Source organism: Anolis carolinensis, chromosome 2 (assembly GCF_035594765.1).
Source record: "Anolis carolinensis isolate JA03-04 chromosome 2, rAnoCar3.1.pri, whole genome shotgun sequence".
Classification (NCBI taxonomy): Eukaryota; Metazoa; Chordata; class Lepidosauria; order Squamata; family Dactyloidae; genus Anolis; species Anolis carolinensis.
In genome coordinates this window covers 202,122,336-202,147,471 of record NC_085842.1, presented here as the reverse complement: position 1 = coordinate 202,147,471, position 25,136 = coordinate 202,122,336, and the positions used below count along the sequence as shown (strand labels likewise).

Here is a 25,136-nt window from a genome sequence, read left to right as displayed (position 1 = left end):
TCTAGTGCTTCACCAAACTATGAACCCCAGTATTCCATGGGATGTTGCCATGAGAGTTAAAGTGGAATCATCAAGCTGCAGTTGCTTAATGTGGAAGAGCTTCAGTATCTTGTCTTCCAAGGAAAGGGAAATGGTGCATTATTGAGGAAGCTGGGGCCATTTCCATCTGCTAAAATTATCAAGTCTGGGTCTTGGATTGGTCCCAGTGCCTCTTAAAGAGAGTAAACACTGTGCTTTTTCATTCAATCTGTGTATTTTAGAATGTGGCTTACAGTCTGTTATCAGTCTATTGATAATAGACTGTAGGTCACCATTGTCCCGGTGGTGCGATGGGTTAAACCCTTGTGCCGGCAGGATTACTGAGCAACAGGGTGGTGGTTCGAATCTGGAGAGAGCGGGCAGGCTCCCTCTGTCAGCTCCAGCTCCCCATGCAGGGACATGAGAAAAATCTCCCACAAGGATGGTAAAACATCAAAAACATCCGGGTGTCTCTTGGGCAATATCCTTGCAGACAATCAATTCTCTCACACTAGAAGTTGCTTCTGACATGAAAAAAAAATCCATTGTAAGTCCATTCAATTGGAACTAGATTGGCTTTGCTCAGCTGTTGACTCACCATTCCACAATTCATTGAATTGGTCTACTTTAATTAGGACGAACCAACAGGATGCCAACTGGTATGTGTGGGTAGTACCCATGGTATGCAATAAAAAGCATTCTTTTGTAAAACTGGGGGATTCCTTTTTTTGCAATTTACCCTTCCTTGTATGTATGATTCAACCATTAACCAAAGAACTTCATGTTCACAGGGCAACTGGTGGAATTTTTAAAGAAAGCTGAATCCAAAGGGTCCCTCTCCTGTGATACAGTTCTCAAGATATTTTACCAGACGTGCAGAGCAGTACAACACATGCACAAACAGAAGCCTCCAATCATTCATAGAGATCTAAAGGTACTGAATCTGAAGTTGGCATTGAGATAGTTTTACACCCGGGATGAACAACTACCAAGAGTCAGGGGATTCCAGTGGTCTTGCTGACCTCCCCCACCAAACTCGGCCCCATTTTTATTTTAAAGATAGAGGTCTGTTTTAGGCCCATGAGATGCTTCTATTTAACTATGAAGTAAGCCAGATTTTTTCCATGAATTTTTCCTTCATGAATGAATAAATTAATGAATAAATCCACAAGGGTTAAAGGTACAAATGTCCAAGAATAACTGTTTTGTCTAATACAAGGTGAACACTCAGTAGTTAATAATAAATAACAATAACTGAAGGGACTCAGGGCAGCTCACATGGGGATCAAGCCCAATGATACACAATAAAATACAACCACATAAATACATAGAGATAGAATATAAAGTTTTCTTCATCGGAAATATTTTGGGCTTTGTGTGATTTGAGAGAACTGGGACAGATCTATACTGACCTGTTATCCTGGGACCAATCCTATGTGGTATATGTTGGATTGCCCCAGGGATGATTTAGAGGTGCAGCAGAGGGAAGAATCCTGACTGCTCAGCGGCACCAGATCTGATTTGTCATCACTGGCAGTCACTCTTATCATCCCTTCCCATTTTCTGTGCCACAGCAGTCTCAAGGAAAGTGTGAATGTTGCAATTGATCACCTCGATTAGCATTTAATGGCCTTGCAGATTCAAAGTCTGGCTGCTTCCTGCCTGAGAGAATCATTTGTTGGGAGATGTTAGCGGGCCCTGATTTCATGTATGGAATTCCTCTGTTTTCAGAGTGTTGTTTTTTACACACTTGCCTCAAACAGACAAGAGTTCTTTCTCCCAACCTGGACTTTCCATAGATCTATAAACCCCACTTGCCTAGTTTCCAACAAACCTCACACCTCTGAGGATGCCTGCCATAGATGTGGGCGAAACGTCAGAAGATAATGCTTCTGGAACATGGCCATACAGCCCGGGAAGCTCATAGCAATCCAGTGATTCTGGCAATTTGACAACACATTGACATATATCTTGTTAAATCTGGCTATGCAAGCTGTTTTTGGAAAATTCACCTTCTTGCTTTCTGTAAGACTTGCAGTTTTTGCCAAAAAAAAAAAAAAAGATAAAATGCCCGAACTTCCACTTCATTCAACCATTAGACTTTGTATGTTGCTTTTAAGTGTTTCTGCATACAACTTTATGATACCAACATTTGAGCTGTGAGATGTACTTAGGAGAGAGCAAGCCCCACTGAGAGACTTCAACTTTGAAATTCAAAATGCAACTCCCCAAAGAGCAATCCTTGAAATGTTTACATAGAAGCAAGGTAATTAGGATTCTTCACTCCATTTATCTTGGTAGATAGTTAAACTACTGGATCTTTCAGATTGTCTGGCATTGAAGATTCTGAAATTATATTTTATGTACAGAGAGAGTGAAAAGAAGTTCAATGACACATATCTTGATTTCAAAGTGGGCTATTTCATTACATTTTAAATATTTAATGTAGTTTGACAATGGATAACAGTTTTGTATTTTGAACATAGAATATAAGCATTTGTAAGTAGCTGCCTTTAAAAAAAAATCAATGTGTATACTGCTTGTAAACTTAATTTGCTAATCAACTTTTTTTTTCCTGCAGATTGAAAATATGCTGATGAGTAACCAAGGGACCATTAAATTGTGTGATTTTGGCAGCGCAACAAATGTAGCACATTATCCAGACTACAACTGGACAGCACAGAAAAGAGCAACCGTCGAAGAGGAGGTGAGAAACCTGATATTTTATATTTTAACATATTATGTCCTTTGACTTTTTTTTAAACTAACTACATTTCCAGCCTTGTGTGATACTCTGATGTAAATCTTAAATAAAATGGGCCTGTTTTCCTTTATTTAATAGTCTCAGACTGTAACTATAATAAAACAGTTTGTTAATCTTCACTGCCTTTGCCAATATGGTACATAATATGGTGTCTTGGTATTTTCACTCTGAGCTAAAGGAAACTAGCATGCTTTGTCTCTTCTGTACTGAAGGCTAAATGTACTTCATGAGAATGGTATTGAGGTTGCATCTCAAAAGGACCCGAGTTCTGTGTTTCATTTTCATGATGTATTCTTAGCCAATCTGCATGTCTTGTCCTGACTTGCTTAACTAAGCTTTTGAGAATAATATTGTCGAAGAACATGAGTATTTTTGGCAAGGATTAATAAAATGAGAAGGTTACACTGAGGTTAGTGAATAAGAGCCAAAAACAGAGCCGTAAAGGACAAACACCTTGAGAGGAAGCTACTTTATACTGTTGAAACTTCTGGAAAAAAAGAATATGTAGTCCTCTAGATGTTGCTGATTTCATGCTGTCATCCCCAGAGCTGATAGGACTTGTGATCTAACAAAACATTGCAGGATCACATGTTCCACATCTTTGTGCTACATAAAGGATCATGAAAGGTGTCACTGTGCATACAGAAACCATAGATGATGTTGTCCAGACACCTTTCTTCCACAGATTAATATCATAAATATGTGTAATTCCTATTATATGGATTACTCCTCTTTTGGGAATTCAGCTATTCTCCAATTTAGATGTGTGTTAAAAACACTCTTACAAGTCTTCTCTGTTAGTCCAATATTGTGTTTAATAACACTTTGTAGCAAAATTTGAAAATGTTTCTGTTCCTGGTTTGAAAGTGTTATTTCTTGTTTAATTGTGTGGTACTTACTTTGAAAGTAATACTTTGTTATACTTCAGAAACGTTGCTTTTGTGGCTGCTACAAACTATGTGGAATTGGTTGAGACTCGAGACATTCATTGAAAAATTATATTATAATGTGCTGCAGGATGTCCCGCAAAAACCAAGTTTTTGCAGTTTAATAAACCTTTTCCATGTTTTATGATAGAACCAATTAGGAAATGACTTTATAACCCAGCAACAAAAATCCTGCCACATGGTGTAATTGGTGTAGTGCGTTTTTAATGTATTAATTTCTATAACCTAAGCAGTATATAAATATTTATAACCACACACACACACAAAAAAAAACAACAACAAAAAACTGGGCATAGCTGGTTCCATAATTTGCAACTGCTTTTGCCACTGAGTATTCAGGGTACAAGAATCAGCATAATAGCGTGCTTTAAAAGCCAAGATGGGTTGGGGAAATAATCCTTCAAATGATTTGGAAAACAGCACCTAGAATTTGTTATCATTGGCTATACTGCAGAGGTCTGATTGGTTAAAGTATCTGGAAGGTCAAAGTCTCTGAACTCCAACCCAAATGAGGAAAAACCTATGAGTGAGCTATCCTGCCCATTTCTTTTTCTCTACCCCTGGCTCTCGAAGCCAGCAACTGTAATTTCCCAGACAACTACCCATCAAATCCAACAGCTGTACAAAATTAGGTGGGATTAATGATGCCACAAGCCACAAAAAGGAGCCATTTATGTAATTCAGGAAAAAGAGCTATATTCCAGGAAAGAACCTACAGAACTAGCTACACTCACCCAATACATCAGTTTCACAAGATTAGATTGGAATGATGCAACAAGCCAATAATAATCATATTGAATCCGAACTATGTTTAAAGGTCCAGCCAGATAACCATGTGCACCAAATATACCACACAAACAGTCAAATTTGGCAAGGGCAACCTTCTTATATCAATCTCAGGCAAAACAAAAAATGTCCCAGGACACCAACCTTTTAGGAACCCATACCCACCAAATTGTCACAAAACAATGTGCAAGAGATGCAGTAAATGGAGAACAACACAATGATAAAATATTTTAAAATACATTAAACTGCTTTTTCAAAAATACCTAGAAGTACAGGCAGTCTCCAAGTTACAAACATCCTCTTTACATAAGACTCATAGTAAAGAATGGGGGTGGAGCAACAGGACGTGAGATAAATCTTCTCCTTGGAAGGAAAATTCACTTCTGGAAGTGTGATCACGGGGAAAAGGTGTTTCCACTGAAGCTTTATCACCAATCCCTGTTTCCACAACAAGATAAATTTGTCAAAATTCAATTCTCACAGGGACAGAAAGAGAGGGGAAATCTTCTGAGCAGGGGCGCAGACAGCAAAACAAACGCTACAGTGGTGTTAACCCTTCCCAATGCTATCCAAAGCATGTGTGTGTGTATGCATAGATATGCGCGTGCACACACACGCACGCACACGCTTAAACAATATACTTATTCCAACTTACATACAAATTCAACTTAAGAACAAACCTACAGAACCTATCTTGTTCGTTACTTGGGGACTGCCTGTAATCTTCAGCCAGCACTTTGACAGTCTTACTCTTCAAATGGTCATACAAACCCAAACTGTCTCCCCCCTTTTCGGGTTCTTGTCCGTTCTTTTTGGTGGTGAACTTCAAAACTGAGGGAATGGTAGGTTGTCAGGCTGGGATATGCGTAGTATGTAGGAGGGGGCAGGATTCCTGTCACTGAGGTCTCAAGTGGAAAATCCCATTTGTGTGGGGATACAGATGACCACTTGGAAGAACCACAGTTACTGGTGAGCAACCTGTTCTTCTTGTTGCCTGGGATAGCTCTTTAGGCTCTGACAGGCAGTAGGGATTGTCTTACTGTTATAACCTTGATTCCTTCCCACTTGATTCCTTTTTGAAAGCAATAAGCAGATCAAAGTTAAACTTTCTGCCAGCAAATTCCCAGTCCATAACCTGAAAGAGGAATTCATTGTTACCCACACAGCCAATCTGATAACAGCACCAGCCAGATTGGAAATAATATCAAGAATTGACCTTCACCTTGAAACTATGGTTTTGGCTTGCTAATTGGCTCTGTTTGCTAAGATCTGTCTGTCTGTCTGTTTTTATTTCTTTCTTTCTTTTTCTTGTAAGGAGTTATCTTTCTAAAGGGATAATGCAGTATTGCATGAAAATCAAAATTTCAGTGAAATTGAAATGGAAGTTTGTATTCTTGTTTGCTTTCCAAGTGTTTATAATCTTTTTATGGAAAGAAATAGCTCTGAATCTCTTACTTTCTGTCTACAGATCACAAGGAACACAACACCCATGTATCGGACTCCTGAAATAATAGATTTATATTCAAATTTTCCAATCAACGAAAAACAGGATATATGGGTATGCATGTTTCTTGTGCATAGATTAGACTTTGTGAAATGTCTGTGACTATTGCCCACTTTTCATATTTACTTAAAGTATTTCCAGTCCTTTTGTTGACTCTTCCAGGCAGCTTATAATACGAGGGTTGAATTAAAAGTAATGCCTCCACCTTCATTACTTGGTTTGGATGGGGATGTCTTAATAAATCAAACGCAGAAATAATCCTTAGAATGTGCTCTTTAACTACCACTATTCACTTTTCCACACAATTGCCAGACAATTGGATACATTTCTGCCAATGATGAACAAGTTTTCTGAAGCTGACACGGAAGAAATCGTCACTCTGTTTCCACAACCAGCGTCTCACAGTTCTCTCAACGTCTTCATCAGAAGCATAATGATGTCCCTGCAGATCTTCTTTCATTATCAGGAACAGATGGAAGTCAGACAGTGCTAAATCTGGACTATATGGAGAATGCTTTATGGTGGTGAGATCCAGTCTCTGAAATTCTGCTGTGGTGGCATGTGAAGTGTGTGGTCTGACATTGTCATGCTGCAGGAAAACATGTCCCTTTTCCTTTCAGACCCTTGTTAGCCGTCGTTTCAAAGTTTGCAGCATTGTGATGTAATGCTCTGAATTTATTGTTGTTCCACATTTCAAGAAAATCAACATGGATAACACCATCTGCATCCCAGAACACTGTTGCCATGATTCCCCAGCTGAGGGCTGTGTCTTGAATTTCTTTTTCTGGAGCGAGTCTTTGTGTCGATATTTCATAGACTGACGCTTCGTCTCCAGGTCGTAATGGTGTACCCACGTTTCATCTCCTGTCACAATTGACTGGAGAACGACGTCACCTTCATTCTCATAATGTGAGAAGAGTTATGAGAATTTCAAGACTGTGTGCTTTCATTTCAGGCGTCAGCATCCTTGGGTACCCATCGTGCACAGATCTTCCAATAGCCAAGCAAAGCAAGAATGTGACCCACACGTTCTTGTGAAATGCCGATTATGCTTGAAATTTCTCTCTGAGTGATACGACGATCGTCCTGACTCAATCTGTCAACCTTTTGCTTGTGAAACTCGGTGGCTGCTGTCACAGGACGTCTAACTATTTGTTTGTCATGCAAGTCAGATGTTCCCACCTCAACATCTTTAAACTTAAAACGATGCACAGTACTCACATCAACACAATCACCATAAACAGCTTGCATTCTCTGATGAATCTCCTTTGGAGTGACACCTTCTGCTGTCAAGAATTCAATGACTGCACGTTGCTTAAGTCGCATAGACCGACCGTCTGCACAGGGTTCCATACTTCGCACTTTAACAACACAACCATTCAATGCTAAGGCTTCCCACCAAATGGAACTGCAGAGGAGAGTCTACTGAACAAGCCAGTACTGCCATCTGTTGAGGAGTTACGAAGGTGGATGCATTACTTTTCATTCAACCCTCGTAAACTAAAAAAAATTTGTAAAACACCATTGTGATACAGATAAATAATTGTTAGAGTATGTTTGAATTTGCAAGCTAAAAGTTAGGCAGTGGAGTTGCATATGCCATTATTGGAACTTGACGGTACATCCCTAAGGAGAGTTTGGTGAGCAACAATAATACCTTGTCTATTTTACAGTATGCTTATTCTTTCTGGAGCCCTGGTGGCGAAGTGTGTTAAAGCACTGAGCTGCTGAACTTTTAGACCGAAAGGTCACAGATTCAAATCCCGGGATCGGAGTGAGCACCCGCTGTTAGCTCCAGCTCCTGCCAACCTAGCAGTTCGAAAATATGCCAATGTGAGTAGATCAATAGGTACCGCTCCGGCGGGAAGGTAACGGCGCTCCATGCAGTCATGCTGGCCACATGAACTTGGAGGTGTCTACGGACAACGCCGGCTCTTTGGCTTAGAAATGGAGATGAGCACCAACCCCCAGACCTGACTGGACTTAACGTCAGGGGAAACCTTTACCTTTACCTTTTTATTCTTTCCAAGAAAAGGAGCAGCTTTTAAAGATACTCATCTAGATAGTGAGTGTCTCAAAAGCAACGGCAGGCTAGGGCTGGTTTCATGTTAAAATAAATATAAAATGGCAGCAGTCTGAAATGGACAACTCAAAAATGTGATTTAATTAAAGCTCATTTTAAGAACTTGATTAAACTGTGTTTGTCATATATAAAGCACCTAAGGTCTCGCATGCCCACAGCTCAAAAACAAGATTTCCAAGTTCAGAGTTTTACTTTCTAAAAGAAGTCACACAAATTTTTTTTGATAAAAATAGCATTTGATAATTTTGAAAGTGAGTAGTACATTTTAAAGTTGTGGTGTGAACTACTTTGAGAATGGGGATGGCTTGGAATTGTCATGGCAGCTAATTAGTTTTGAAGTAAATGTTTAAGCTCTTCATTTTGACAATTTGTTTGCTTCAAAACTAAGTGCAAGGGTAAGGTGAGAACTAGTGGAATGAAAAATATATGATTGTGTCTCTGTTGAACTTTGGATGGCAAAAAAATGGTCTGTCCCACCTGCCCCATAGCCAAGCTATGTTTTCAAGTGAACATTTGGCATACTGCGACATTTTTTGAACTCATTGGACAACACCATTGTATCAGCAAAAATAAAACCATTGCCTCTAGACCTGATGTAATTTAACCAGGAATCACTTACATGCTTTGGTTTCTTGTCCTTTATCTCTTTACCTACCTCTCTTTCTCTGCTGTCCTTTCTCAGGCTTTGGGTTGCATCCTCTACTTGCTCTGCTTTAGGCAGCATCCGTTTGAAGATGGAGCTAAGCTTCGAATAGTCAATGGAAAATATTCCATCCCACAAAACGACACAAGATATACAGTGTTTCATGATATCATTCGTAAGTTTGTAAAAAAGATATAAAACTGAGTGTGAACCGCTATTTTGGTAGATGTTTAAAGTGCTATTTTGGTTTCCTTTTAGAAATATGGACAACTATTTGCAAATGGTTTTTAGGGATTTAATTTTATTTGAAATAACTGTACAATCAGCCCTCTATATCCACTGATTCTGCATCCATGGACTCCACCGTCTATTAGACCAAAAGCAGCAGAACGGCAGTGAGAGTAGAGGGGGTTGGTTGTTCTTTTAATTTTGCCCAGGATAGGTTAAGCTCTTGCATTTTGCTGTTTTTTCAGAGAGGAGAATGGTTCCTATTAAGAGTTAAGGTACAGCTTTCACATTGTCCCATGGATAGGTTGACCCAGTGTGTTGTCAGAGACTTTCATGGCCGGAATCACTGGGTTGCTGTCAGTTTTCTGGGCTGTATGGCCATGTTCCAGAAGCATTATCTCCTGACGTTTCATCCACATCTACTCAGATGTTGTGTGGTCTGTTGGAAACTAGGTGAGGTTTATATATCTGTGGAGTGAATTAGTCTGCAGTGCCTTTTCACAGCTGCACAACTGTGGATAAATCTACATAGGGATCACCAAATGCAGCATTGCCCAAACACGAAGCAAGGAACATGAAAGGCACTGTAGACTACTTCAACTAGAGAAGTCAGCCATAGCAGAGCAGCTGATGAACCACCCTGAACACAGAAATGCTGGGTAGCTCTTAACAACCACCATGTTAGACTACACAGAGAAGCCATTGAAATCCACAAGCATGTGGTCATTTTCAACAGAAAGGAGAAAACCATGAAAATGAACAAAATCTGGCCATCAGTATTTTAAAAACTCTAAAATCAGGACTAAATAAAGAACAAGGCTCAGAAAAATGGGAATTCCAGACAAGAAACATCAGGGTGGCTAATTGCAACATTTACACTTGCCTCAGGCAGACAAGAGTTCTTTCCCAACCTGGACATTATTCCACAGATATATAAACCTCCTTGTCTAGTTTCCAACAGATCTCACAATCTCTGAGTATGCCTGCCATAGATGTAGGCGAAACTTCAGGAGAGAATGCTTCTGGAACACGGCCATACAGCCCAGAAAACTCACAACAACCCAAGCTGACCCAGCTTTTTTGGGTTGGTTTGTTGACTTAAATTTTTAGACTTACTATACAAACATATGTAGGGTGTATGAGAAAGGTGGAAGTGGTGCTGAAGTTCACTGGTCCCATCTTTTAAAAATTACGTGTTATCCATGTGGCCTGTTTCTTGTGTTTTTCTATCTTTGAAATGTCATGTCTGTTGATCAAGGGAATAAATAGATCTGGCACTGTTACATGTACACTTTCTGGTAGATATTGAAGGAGTAAAATACAAAATGTCATGTACTTCTTCCTTTCTTTTAGCAAATACGATCTCAGTTCAAACAACATCATGATTAAAGAAATAACATCCTGAGTTATTTCGCTACAACATGAGCCTTCCCTAGCCATAATAGTCATTGGCATGCAGGGAGTTGAAAGGCAACACAGCCAGGGGACATTAGGTTTGAGAAGGCACAGCTTGCTTTGTACATGAATTTATATAGTCAGAACTGTATGTTTTTCTTATAGGAAAAAGGGATTCTTCCTGGAGATCTGCAAATCATATAGTGGCCTAAGCATATTTTTGTCGTTTTGCCATTTTCTTAGGGTCTGCTTTAAAAGTGAATCCAGAAGAGAGATTGTCTATTACTGAGCTTGTAAATCAGCTCCAAGAGATTGCAGCTGCGAGGAATGTAAACCCAAAGTCTCCCATCACAGAGGTAAATGCTATTGCTGATAAAATCAAATAGTTTGGACTCCTTTGTACAGACAGTCCCCAAATTACGAACAAAATAGGTTCTGTAAGTTTGTTTGTTTAGACAGAATATGGTGTTTGTTTTGCTCTCTGTGCCTCTGTTCAGAAGATTTCACCTCATTTTCTGCCCATGTGAGAATTGCATTTTTTTTTTTAAAAAATGGCTTGTTGTGGAAACAAGGATGGCTGAGAAAGCTTCAATGGAGACCCCCTTTTGCCACGATAACTCTTCCAGGAGTGAATTTCCCATTCTAGAGATAGATTTCTCTCACTTCCTGTTATGTCGCCCCTTAACTATGATTCATTTGTCAGTCAGATGTTTGTAACTTGGGAACTGCCTGTACTTCTAGGTGTTGTTGAAAAAGCATTTTAATGTATTTTAAAATATTTTATCATTGTGTTGTTTTTATTTGTTATTGAGTCATTTGTAACTCAGGGACTGCCTGTATTTTGAAAACCTTTCCTGCAAAGATACAAAAGTAGCTATAAGGAAATCATTGTATGTATGTGGAGCACCTGCCTTTATATTAGTAATAATATCCAGCTAGTACATGTTAATTATTTCTGCAGTGCCTGATCTGTTAGCATTTCAAAATTAATCTATTTTATAGTCTCTGTCCACAGATGTACAATGTACCAAGCAGGGCCGTAGCCAGAAAAAAAATTCGGGAGGGGTTTTGAAAATTTCGGGGGGGGGGGGGTTAACCCCTAGCACATACCCCTCCCCGCTACAAACCTGTCAATATCTGCTTGAAATAGTGTCTGGAGGGACTCTTAATTTTTTGTGTCTCATAGACTTAGCATGGGGATTTGGTTAACCAGTTAAAATCCATGAGTAAACCAGGTTTTTTTTATAACCTGAAAAATTTCGGGGGGGGGGGGGGTGTTGAACCCCTAACACCCCCCCCCCCCCCCCTCGCTACAGGCCTGGTACCAAGTATGTTTATAAAGAGTGTGGGTTTCACAAAAAGATGGAGAAAAGAGCAGGTGAATTAAAGCAACACATTGGGGTTATGGCTGATGGCAAAGAATAGTGGGGAAGAGGACTCACTTTGGGGCCAAGAGCTTAAACAACAATCTTCAGCCTTTCTTCGGCCTGACTCCACCATAAAACTAAAACTAAATAATAATAATAATAATAATAATAATAATAAACTTTTATTTATACTCCACCACTATCTCCCATAGGGACTTGGGGCAGCTTACAGATGGCACACAATGGTGCCACACAATATATCAAATACAGTAAATAAACATTAAAATACCAATAACATATTTAAAACCAGATGTATAAAATTAACAAGAATAACATATGGCAATAGACATTGATTAAAAAATTCCATGTACTGTGGCAATCCATTTTCAATATTTGCTGTGTATGTCACCCTCTCAACTCTCTCTAAGGAAGGGGTGAACATTTGTATGCCTCTAGATGTTTAGGCAAAAAACTGGATGGAGGATTGTAGAAATTACAATCCCAAAACATTTGGCGGACCCTAGCTCTCTACCACTGAAGCTATTCCTATTGGGGTTTTCTCTTCCATATATCAGCTGGAGAGAATGAAACTCTAGAATGTTTGGTCTGGAATATGGAAGATTCAAATCCCTATCGGGATGTGAAACTTTGGGGCAAGAGCTCTCTTCATCCTGACAGGGTTGTTGTGAGAATAAAATTGAGCTGACTGGAGGAAATATAAGATATGTGCTTCGGATGTTAGTCCTGTTTCTAGGTATATTTTGACTAGCTGATTCCAACAATGGCACCAGTTTTGCCATATCAATTCTAGTTTTTGAGATAAAGAACATATGCCGTCTACTAGTTGCCATCTGCTCACCCATAGAAAATCATGATAATTATATCTAAGAAACTAGAACTGATTCATTCTATTCAATGCAATTTTCTGAACCAGCACCCCAAATAATCCCAGGAACAGGCCTAAAAACCAAGGGCACTTCCAGACAGGATCTGTTCCCAGGTTTTCTGCTTTAAACTGGATTGTGTGAGTCCACACTGTAATAAATAAGTGTAATAAATATACAATTCATACTTACCATAAGGAGGAAAAAGATGAAGGAAGTATCGATTTAGGTAATCTCTAGAAGCAGCTTTGAAGCAGCTGATATATTTCAGCATAAGCTTTCATTAACACTAATTGACTTCATGAGATGCAACATCTGATAAAAATGTATTTCCTATAACATTCTTCCCATATTCTTGACATTGTGTTTCTTGGAGTGGTGTGTGTCATTATTGGTTAAAAAAAGATAACAAGAATGTGACCTGTGTCTTCTACTGACCAGTAGCTTCAGCAATACCTCTTTATTTGTACTTCATATGGGTGGGGGAGAGTAATGAAAGAGAGAAATGTACAAATGTTGACACTGGAAGCGGCTTTCCTTCCCCAGCTTCTTGAGCAAAATGGAGGCTATGGAAATAATGCTCAGCCTAAGACACCTTCGACTCAGGTTCCACAGAACTCCAAGCCTGTAGGGCAACTCAACAACATGTATAATGCAGGTATGTTGCTGAATAAAGTTACTTCAAAAACTATGGACAGCATGGGACCCTACTGATCTTGTTGGACCCCTCTCAGCCCTTTCCACTGGGTAGGCTGGTGTAAGAATGATGATGCAAGTTGCTCTCCTCTCTTCTAGGGATTTCAGATTTATTATTATTATTATTATTATTATTATTATTATTATTATTATTATTATTATTATTACTATTATTATGTTTATTTATACCCCACTATATCTCTCCTGAAGGAGACTCAAAGCAGCTTATATTAAAGGTATTACCACACAATTTAAAAGTAATCATTTCATCAGATATGCAGCATGCAGATCTTTATCAATAAAATGTAATATATACAGCAACACTCAGACTACTTGAAATAGCATTAACTGTTAGATACTAGAAACAGCATTTTACCTGTTGCACATAATGAACTAATCAGAGTTCTTTATGTAACTATAGAATGTGCAGGGATACTGTAGAAACAAGACTGTACTTATTGTTTGTTATATCCAGTAATAAAAATATAACATGGAATTCTGAAATCCTTTTGTCTATAATGCTATGATTCCTTTTGATTGACTAAACTACTTAGGGTTGTAGAAGTTGTATTATATTAATTTTTAGATACGTAATTACTATGGTTAACTCATGGGTGGCAATTTGCAACAATTCTGCAATGCTTCAAAAGAATGCTTGCTTCATAATGGAATAAACCTCCATTTTGAAATATATAAACTGAAATTGTTTTTAAGGACTTGGTTAAAGATAAGTATGGAAAGCGTGCTAAGGGTGAAATACTTTGGTTATAGTCCTGTATTCTTGATTTTAGGCCTTACTGTAGCAGAATGTGACCAGACCTATGCAGGGTTCTTCGATATTCTTAGGGGTGGGACAGAGAGGTTTTTCACCAATATCAAGGACACATCTTCAAAAGTGATTCAGTCTGTGGCCAAGTAAGTAGAAATGTAACTTTGTTGGCAAAGAGACCGTAAGCCCTCTTATCATTGTTTATCTCTCTCACCTGAATTGCTGTTATTTTTGTGTGTTTTATTATTTTGTTTGGTTTTCCCTTACAAATTCCCCTACAAATTGAACTGATCTTCTACTCTAAATCTTCTGGAAAGGTAGGTAAACAATTCGGTTAAGATTGGCTGGTGAATTCTTGCTTTGAACCAGATTTTCTTTTAAAAGGGAACATTTACTGTATGACAGGTTTGATTGGCTGCCATCCTCCATTTGTAGACAATACATGGGCCAAGCCATAGAAACCGCCATTGCTGAGTCTGGTGAACTCAGTCTTATTTGGTTTTGTGTGTATTGTATCAGTTTGGTAGAATTCTCAAAAGCTTACAGCAAGCATAGAAAATCAGTAGACCTCAAGCCAGATTTGACCAGCCTGGGTTGGTCTGTTGGGATCACAGAATTTTGGAATGAGGTCCAAAAATTGTCCTGTTGAAAGCACACTTTCAGAAGGAATAGAAGGTGTTAGAATAAGTAATCAATGAGCTTGAGAATGGTTATCATTTGCATAGCTGCTGTCTTACCTGGCATGTGCCAGGCAGACATGAATCAAGTGAAGTTGTCTAAGCATTCAGCTTTGAAACTCGGACATCCTGACATTTGGAAATTAACTAGTGCTTGTTAAACCCTTGTGCTGCTGAACTGCTGACCTGAAGCTTGGCAGTTCGAATCCACGGGATGGAGTGAGCTCCCAATGCCAATCCAGGAGTTTGAAAACATGCAAATTTGAGTAGATCAATAGGTTCCAGTCTTGTGGGAAAAGGCAAAAAAACGCTCCAAGCAATCATGCCGGCCGCACGACCAGGAGGTATCTATGGATACAGGCCCCTTGGCTTGAAAATGAAGAAAGGGCACCTCCCCCAGAGCTGGAGATGAGCACCGCCTCCAAAGCCAGAAATGAAAGGAGAAGCCTTTGCCTTTGCCTGTGTATTTCTGTCTCATTGTATGTCATGTAGCATGGCACTGAATATTTGCCTGTGTCTGTTTATATATATACTGTAGTTCACTCTGATTCCCTTCGGGGAGAAGTGTTGAATATAAATAAAGTATTATTATCTACCATATACAGGCCATCCTGTATTACTTACATCCGATTTGCATACCACTCATAGTTAAGAACGGGGGTGAGACAACAGGAAGTGAGAGGAAATCTATCCCTGGGAAGAGAAATTCACTCTAAAAATTATCGTGGGCAAAAGGTGATTCCATTGAAGCTTTACCACCAACCCCCATTTCCATGACAACCCAAAGTTTTCAATATCTAATTATCACAGAGACAGTATGGCAAAATCTTTTGAACAGAGACACAGACAGCAAAACAAACACCACTAGGGGGTTAGCATTTTCCTATGCCACTCAAAGCTTGCTTGCATGTGCGCGCACGCGCGCGCACACACACACACACACACACACATGTATGGCTGGAGTTACAATGTTCCCTCACTACTTCGCGGTTCACTTTTTGCTCCCTCACTGTTTTGCTGGTTTTCAATAAATATTAATGTAACCATTTATCGCGGTATTTTCACTGTTTTGTAGTTTTTTTGTGGTGTGCAAAGGATTTTGGAAGGGTTTTGGAAGGGTGAAATAAAGGGAGAGGAGGGTGGGTAGGGAAGGGTTGGAAATAAAAAAAGGGTTCTTTAGCTTCCAATCTTCTTCTCTGCCGGTGTACTGGGTATTGTAACTGCTACAATAAAGTACAAATATTAAAATAAGGGATATTAAAATAAATAGTGTCCCTACTTCACAGATTTTCACTTATTGCGGGTGGTCCTGGAACGTAACCTCTGCGATAAGTGAGGGAACACTGTATACTTAAGAAATGCACCTGTTCCAACTTACATACAAATTCAGCTTAAGAACAAACCTACAAAACCTATCTTGTCTGTAACTTGAGGATTGCCTGTATACTTGTATATAAGTTGACCTCATATATGTCAAGGACAGGTTTGGGAGCAAAATTATTGATTTTGTTATGACCAGTGGATAAGTCGTGGGTAATTCCACAGAGAGGAAAAAGCATGAGTGTCACCTCAGGGCCAGCTGTTTCTGCTGTCATTTTCCCTTCCAGGTATTCAGAAAGGTTGGAAGCAGTTCTGTGATGGAGAGAGTAAAAGACTTGGTGGATCTTTTAGGTTCTCCCAGGATGGACTAAGCTTTCTCTCATTTCATCTCTAAGGTTATACGAATTCCCTTTTACAAACTGGATTCTTGTTATTTAGGATTTTCCAAAATAAAAATTAACATACTAGGTGTGATGCATAAATGTAGAACAAGTACCGAGTGAAGCTTTTCCAGTATGTCTGTCTGATTCCAAACTCTCGTCATTTCCAAAATTGTACTGACACGGCCAAGACATGTCTCATACAAGATCACACACAGAATTGCTAGGATCGTGGTTGCCCAATTCTAGGCCAATGTTTAAGTTAGAGCCTTGCAAAAGAAAAGCATATAGACCTAATTTTTAGCTTAACTGTAGCCTGACTCCTTACCACTTCTGAGCAGAAACCAATTGCACTGTAATCTTAAGATCAACATAGAATTCTAAAAGATAAGGAATAGCCATTCATTTAGGGAAGAAAAAAAATAGCCCAGAAATAAATCTGGACCAGTTTCAAAGCAGCTACTTTTAAACTTTTGAAAGGCAGCTTGGAAATGTTCAGAAGAGTTCTCTGGTCTTGGATTTGGTTTTCATGTCAGATGGTGGAGCGGACATCCTGAAAGGCTTGGTCCGTTGTGGTTCCTACCCACCACCGCAGTAATGTTTATAGCTCTGAATCATGTGAGGATGTACTGAACATTTCATTCATTCTTAACTTGCTGCCTGTGACCATGTGGGAAGACATGTGGGGGTGGGGAATAAGGCATTCAGAGCAATTCCATGTGACTTGAGTTTTCACATGATGCCAGGACAGTGAGAGATTATTTGTATGGCTTTGTTTTCAGTTTGTGGCTACTGTGCTGTTTTAATAGAACCAGGGTTTATTTTTTTCATTGTGCAATCCTTGATGTTGGCAATTTAGTGTGTTTTTTTTCATTTTGTGCTAATACAAAAAAACCCCACTCACACAACAATAAAAACAAGATGTGGGCAAAATGTCAGAAGAGAATGTGTCTGGAGCATGGCCATACAGCCTGGAAAACTCACAACAACCCAATAAAAACATAAATCAAAAAGCATTAAACTCCAGCATTACATAATTATAGAAGGGTTTTCATAGATTAGTGACTAGTCCAATCTCCTACTCAATACAGGATCTCCTGCTGACGTTTTCCTAGGAGGTAGATTTCTAGTCTCTTTTTGAAGATCTCCAAAGAAGAAGGAATTAAAAAAATCAGACAAAAAAAATTAAACACAACAAAGCAACAGAAATATTGCAGCATTATTTTTGTATGCCTAGCACACAGTTCTTTTACAAGGCTTTTTCAAATCCTGTTACTTCTCTAGGAGTGTGCCCACAGTCTACATGGCAACATTAATGCAGTTTCACACCTCTTGAATTGTCATGACTCAATGTTGTGGAATCATGGGAGTTGTAGTTTACAAGGTCTTCAACCTTCTCTGCTAAATCCTGCTAATGCTTCCCCAAACCACAGCTCCCAGTGGCAGAGAAGGTCCTTGGTATTAGATATTCAGAAAGTGATTTTTTTTTCCATAGAGAAGTTTCAGGTTCAGTGCTCTGGAATGATTATGATATCAGGGTTAAAGTAACCAATCACAAATCACCATACTTCTCATGATTCATTTGTACTTGTTGCAGTAAGCCAAGAGTAAGCACAGAGGTCCCTTAGGCGAGAAATGGGTCAGCTGGCCCCATATCTTCCTCATTGGTAGGCATTTGGGGTTTGCATGCTAGCTGCTGTATTCTGTCAGAGGGAAACTCCTTTGGGATGGACTGGGACTGTTTCTTTCAAGTGGAGCCTCTCCAGGGCAAGGTGAGAGATTTAGCACTATGGTTGAGATCCTTTTGAGGCCCTGTACCTTGTGGCACATATGTGGGTGGGTTTGTACAGAGAACATGGGCAATTTGCCAGTGGTGGTGAGGATTTTGCAGCAACTGGCTTTTTCCCCATGTCAGGAGCGCTTCTAGCGTGAGAGAATTGCCTGTCTGCAATGATATTGCCCAGAGGACACCAGGATGTTTTTCCATCCTGTGGGAGGCTTCTCTATGTCCCTGCATGGGAAGCTGGAGCTGACAGACGGGTGCTCACCCGCTCCCCGGATACGGACCGCCGACCTTTTGGTCAGCAGTCCACCCGGCACAAGGGTTTAATCCAATGCACCACAGGGGGCTCCCAACAACCAGTTAAAACAACCCCGCAAAGCTACTAAATATATCTTGACTTTGGTTGTATCTCAATCATAGAATTATAGAGTTTGAAGTAATCCCAAGCGCCATCTAGTTCAACTGTTATGAAATTCTGGAGAACAAACTTTGTGAGTATATTATTAAGAGTATATTCTTGGGAGTAAGTTTGTGAATATTCCTGGAACCCGTGATTTGTACTGGTGATGAAACCTGGCTATACCTATATGATACAGATATTTAAAGCAGTCCATGAAGTGGTGGCACTCTTCTCTTCTGGACCAAAGACATTCAAAAGCCGTTATTCAGCACAGAAGATTATGGCAATTATCTTCTGGGATGAAAAAAGGGTATTAGCTTGATTTCCTTAAGCGTAGGACAACAACAAAAAGCTACATTGCATCATTCCATAAACTTTGAGAAGCCACCTGTAAAGAAAGAATACAAAAATATCTGAATGCAGTTCCGTTACACTACAATAGTGCATGAACTCATACTTCTTAGGCAACATCATACAGATACTTACACAAACAGGTCCCACATCTGCCTCACAGCCTTGATTTGCTACCCTCAAACTTTTACTTGTTTGGTCAATGAAGAAAATGGTTTGGAGACAGTGCTTTGTTGAGATAGGCAAAGTGGAAGACTCCGTTAGACACGGTACCAGGGAGTGATCAAAGGGTTCTTCCAAAGTGGATGTCTTGAGTAGGTTCAAAGATGGCACAAATGCACCACCACTACCTGAGATTATTTTGAAAAGTACAATGTTGTTGACTGAAAATTACCGTATTTCACTGCATGATAGTTGCATCCCCCCCCCCCCCCCCGGTTGGTGCAACTATTATGCAGTGAAATGTTTTTGCGGCTACGTGGCTTCCCTTGGCAGCCAGCTACATATGTATTTAATTGCTTATGTCTCATTTAGTTAGTAAAGGAGTTACGACCTTTTTATTGTGTCAAAAGTGAATTGAAAATTGAGAACATACTGCAAGTTGCTTCTGGTGTGAGAAAATTGCCCAACTACAAAGACGTTGCCCAGGGGACGCCCGGATGTGTTACATACAATCCTGTGGGAGGCTTCTCTCAGGTCCCTGCATGAGAAGCTGGGGCTGACAGACAGGAGCTTACCCCATCTTATGGATTCGAGTTGCTGACCTTCAGCTCAGCAGTTCATTTGGCACAAGGGTTTAACCCTTTGTGCCACCATGGCTCTTGACAGGCATTACTTTCAGTACAACCCTTGTATTTTCACTAGATCCATCGCCTTATCAGCAGCGCTACCATAGTTAGAATCATACTACTAGTTGAGGAAGTTATGTGATTAAAGAAATCAAGGCTCTTATATATAAATTATATATAAATTTATAAACCCAATAAGTAAAACCCACTACTCAGTTTTTCTTATGGGAATCCATTTAAAAAAACAGGTTTTACCTTCTGCTTGGAATATTCACACAGAAGACTTGGCAACTTGGAAGGCGTTGAACAGACAATGCTCTGGCATCACGAGATGCAGAACTAACCTTAAGAAATGGGCCTACAAAGTGGAGGCCACAACACGCGAGTGCAGAGAAGAGCAAACCACAGACCACTTACTACAATTCAGTCTGAGCCACATGTTCAATGGAGGAACTTCTTACAGCGATACCAGACACACTCCAAGTGACCAGCTTCTGGTCAAAGGAAATATAGTATAATGCCAAGTTTTTAACTTTGTTTATGGATTTTCTGTACATTATATTCTCAATTCGCTTCTGACACAATAAATAAATATATAGTCATCAATCAAGTTGGAGGTTGTAGCACAGAAATCTCAGAAAAATGATGTAGAAAAACAAAAGAAGAAAGAAAAGATCCCATGTTTTCTACCTCCATCCCCCCGTCTAAAGATCTGTGGATATCTGGGCAGTGTTCCTTTTGCCTGTTAGCATTCTTATTACTTGCTTCAGTATGTGGAATGAATGAATTGCATGTCGGACAGTACTTTAGATGAATTTGCTTCTTATTTTGTAGAAGTAGAAGAACATATGATGAGAAATGTTTTTTTGTTTGATTTCTATCATGATTGTGTTTTCAAAAGTTACAATAGCACAACAGCTTTGTTTTGATGGGCAAAGGAAGCAAGATTTGTTTGTGGGAGGGAAGTATTTGAAGAGGGGTCCCTGACTTTTTTTTTTTTGCATCATGATTTTATGTATGATGTTTATTTCCTTGCCCATTTTTCCCCTTCATCTTTCATCATTCCATACTCACGTTCCTTAGCAGTCCAAGGTAAATATGCTTGTATGTTAGTATGTGTTCTGTGTGTTGCATGCAGATAGGGTTGTGTTGATCTAACTTCCTAATTAATGTTAACAAGCTGACTATTCAGAGGTTTGTGAACTCTCAAGTTATACATAAAAGATGACTTGTTGTTAGCATTTGCTGCCAACTTACACACATTGGTAGAGTTATCAAAATATGAATTAAGATATCATCCTATAAAATTACAATATTCTTAAATAACAAATCTTAGTGTAGTAACCCTCACATGTGTATAACTTCAGAGCTTCTGTATTAATTCACTGAATTGCTATATTACAATATCTTTTCTATTTTCTATTACCTTTCTCTTCTTCTGATAAGAAAGCAAAAATGTAAGGAAAGTAAATTGGAAACGATATATATATATATATATATATATATATATATATATATGTTTACTGTACAGAGGACTATGTTAAGAGTTAGGAAAGTGATAAATTTCTTAGTGGTATGTAGTGAGACTGTGCAGCCGACGTTTACTGGGAAAATGTTAAATTCAAATCACTTGTGTTCCAAAATATTCACTTCTTATAGTATTGTATTCAAATAAGTTAGGACTTGCTCTCACGTAGAGATCTTAATATTAGTTGACATAACGGCATTATAATCTCGTAAGCTATTGAGCTGCAGTATCAGAAAACGTTCAGAAAACGTTTGCCAATTTTTGGGGGACCCCAACATTGAACTAAGGGGAACTCATTTGAGGTTGGGACCCACAGTTTTAGAAGCCCTAATCTAGACCAGTGGTTTCCAAACTGTTCTGCCAAACCCCAGGGTTCCCCAAAGGCATCGTAGAGGTTCTACGAAAAATCTTTTAAAGCAAATTTATAATGGATATTAAAATAAAACCACATTGGGCCAACTATTTGATTTATAGTCTCCATAATAACTATTTGTGCTACAACAATTACTCTCGTATTTCGTTATTGGCTACAAATTTTGACATTTTACAAGAGTGATTCATGTGTAGTGGTTTTTCATATTGATTGCACATTCCTTTTTAAATCTTTTTTTCTTACTTGTATAGCTTTTGAGATGAAAGACATTTGACATATTGGGATATTATTCAGAAAATATCAGAGTAAAATTAACTCAAAAACTAGACATTATATAAGACATTGGGAAACATATTTGAATTAGCATAAAATGATTGAGAGCATATTTTGATTAAACAAATCAGGGATAAGAGTTAGAGTTCTGCTGAAAAGAAATGTCTACTAAAGGGTTCAATAACTGAAAACGTTTGGGGACTGCTGGTCTAGACAGCTATTTTTGCCATCCGTTGACACATTATTGCACTGCCCTGGAACCATGCTGTTGCCAGGGATGATTTTGGCATCTGAATAGTAACAGTCCTGTACTTTCCCTGAATTGGACACACAAAAAGAGGGTTTCTTACTACATGTGCTGTCAGTTCAATATTTCAGATTATAAAATTTCAGAGAGGCATGAACTTTGATGTTTACTCCAAAGCCATTTATAGTAAAGGTTTCATCAACTTGAACATTGAAGATCAAATTGGTGTGAGGTATTGTCAATTAACCTCTGTAAGATGTGTGGATGATTGCTTATGGCAGCAACACAGAGTGCTTAAATAATGTGCTTACAAAGGAAGTTCGTCCTTTCTGCAGATGCATGAAAAATCGACTGCACTTATCAAATTGACAGCAGAATGGAATTCTTGTCAGAAACCCATTCTTGTTTGAAACATTGCATCAGATTTTGTGATGACTCATGGGCCATGTAGTCCCGTTCCTAGCGCTGTTGTGACAGATGAAGAGGAAAACTTGGGTTTTCCACCGTTTCAGCCAGAATTGGAACTTTCCCAGCCAGAATTGGAGCCCTTGCACCTGCAGGAGGTTTGTCTTCCAGAAATCTGCCAAACAAGCCCTGAGTCAAAATCTCCCCCATTTTCTCGCCGTAATTATTATCAACAACAAAAAGGAGTTCAACAGGCTAATCGCAGAAGCCTGAGAATCGCAGCCAGGCATTCAGCTGATTAAGCCTGCTTCCATGAGAAACTTTAGGGAGTTATGCATCTGGACACAGAGATTGACTTTCGGTTCTGTTTCCCCAGAGAAGTGTTCTTTGGTGGGAAAACGAGACCCTATTTAGGTTCTTTGCCCTGTAGGAATCTTGCGGAGTCAATTTGTCAGCAACTGGAGTAGGTTGTGTGTGGACAGCGCTACTCCCGCTTCCAAGCCTTCGTTCCCGTTTCCAAGCCTTCGTTCCCGTTTCCAGCCTTGTTTTGCTCCACGGACCTTGCCTTGCTTCCTAGGACTCAGCCTTGCTTTCCAGGACCTTGCCAAGTATTTACCACGGATTTTGTCCCTGTTCCTCGTTCCTTGTTGCCTTGTATCAAGCCTTGTGTTTCAAGAATCAAGTTTACTTTCTAGCCTTACATCAAGTTCCTTGGACTAAGAACCTTGTCATCTCCCCTCACCTTGCTTGGCAAAGTGAGTGTTTCGGTTATTGGATTACAACTTTGGACCTTAATATTTTATATTGGACATTGTTTTCCTGGACTATAATTGACCTTTCCTGAAAGGTCTTCTTCTGAACTATATTCTACACTTATTTTTATTGACTTTACATATTTCCTTAATAAAGATATTAGATAGATTCTGGCCTCTGTGTATGGTTATTGGTGCTCTGCAGCCTGGGTCGTGACAGTTTGACTCCGCCACCCTAAGCACCAATTAACCTAGGCCAGAATGTCTACCGGAGCCGGACCGGGGGCCCAGCCACTCAGCTACACCATCGACAAGGATGAAGTGGACCGCATCCGTGATAAGCTCAATGCGCAGGAGGGAGAAATAAGGGGATTGAAGGAACGCGGAATCCGTCTCCCGGCCCTGGCGTTGCCAACCAAGTTTTCTGGAGAAGCTTCTAAGGTTCATGTTTTCCGTCGCCAATGCCAGGCTTATCTAGAGGCCCGAAGTGCCGAGTTTCCCCAAGAAGACATCAAGGTGGCGTGGATTTACAGTCTCCTAGACGGGCCAGCGGCCAACTGGGCGACGGCACTGTTCGATCAAGTCTCCCCACATCTGAGATCAGCGCAACATTTCTTGGATCACCTTAAGGCGACTTGGGGGATCGAGGACAATTTGGAGGCGGCCGGCCACAAACTCCGGCGCCTCTCCCAAGGGGACAGACCCTTGTCCCAGTACATAGCAGAGTTCCGAGTGCTGGCCCATAACACCGGCTGGAACGACATAGCCCTCAGAGGACAATTTCGGGAGGGTCTCAACATCGAGATGCTGGAGGAAATCTCCAAGGTGGATCCTCCACACTCTCTTGAAGGACTCATTGATCAATGTTTACGAGCTGAAGTCTTGCTTGCCAACAGAAAGCAATGGATTCGAGGCCAGAGCGGTAGGGCTGGAGCGAAACCTCCCGCTCCCACCGGCATCCAGCCGCGTCCAGTGTGGAGACCCCCGCCACCAGCCCCATACCCCAGAGGAAGCGAGGAGGTGCCGATGCAGCTGGGCAATGTGCGTCCCAGGTTAGATACTGCCGAGAAGGCCCGCCGCCAACGCCTAAATCTCTGTTGGTACTGTGGAAACGGGGGCCACTTTGCCAGAGAGTGTCCAGCCAAAGGGAAACGGGGGCCACTTTGCCAGAGAGTGTCCAGCCAAAGTCTGGCGGCGGCGTCCTCCACGGAGACGAAGGCGTCTGAGGCGGCTGGCATGAAGCCGGCGGGGGAAGCCAGCGACCGGGCGTAGAGAGGCTCGCCAACCCGGTCAAAAACCCCGCTCAAGAGCCGCCAACCGGGGTCCTATTTCTCCTAGTGGTCACCTTGTGGTCAGCGAAAAAAGGACCCGTCATGATCCATGCCATGATAGACTCAGGAGCCACAAACAATTTCATTGATAGAGAGTATGCCGACTCTCTGGGATTACAATATCACGACTTCAAGAACGCCTGTGTGGTGCAGGCCATAGATGGCCGCCCCCTCAAGACAGGTCCAGTAAGCCAATGGTCAGAACCCACCAGAATGTGGATAAGGGAACACATGGAAGAGTTTTCCTTCTTTGTTACAGAGGTTCCCCACTTCCCTGTGATTTTGGGAATTCCATGGCTGACACTCCACGACCCAAACATCTCCTGGTCCAACAGAGAACTGCAGTTTGCTTCAAAATACTGCCAAAACCATTGTCTTGTAGCCAAGGTCTGCCATGCCACAGACGCTGAACCCATCATCACCTTGCCCAAGAAATACTCAGAC

General features: G+C 40.3%; 1 protein-coding gene across 3 annotated transcripts in view; it reads left to right on the top strand.

Annotated features, from left to right (window-relative positions):
- Positions 1 to 25,136, top strand: part of gak (cyclin G associated kinase) — a 115,755-nt gene that overhangs the window by 36,014 nt on the left and 54,605 nt on the right. For all 3 annotated transcript variants that reach the window (XM_062971543.1, XM_062971542.1, XM_062971541.1), the window contains exons 5-11: positions 810 to 952; positions 2,600 to 2,725; positions 5,984 to 6,073; positions 8,785 to 8,920; positions 10,612 to 10,724; positions 13,166 to 13,277; positions 14,107 to 14,230. In XM_062971543.1, coding sequence (XP_062827613.1) covers positions 810 to 952; positions 2,600 to 2,725; positions 5,984 to 6,073; positions 8,785 to 8,920; positions 10,612 to 10,724; positions 13,166 to 13,277; positions 14,107 to 14,230 — 844 coding nt within the window. The remainder of the gene's footprint in view (positions 1 to 809; positions 953 to 2,599; positions 2,726 to 5,983; positions 6,074 to 8,784; positions 8,921 to 10,611; positions 10,725 to 13,165; positions 13,278 to 14,106; positions 14,231 to 25,136) is intronic.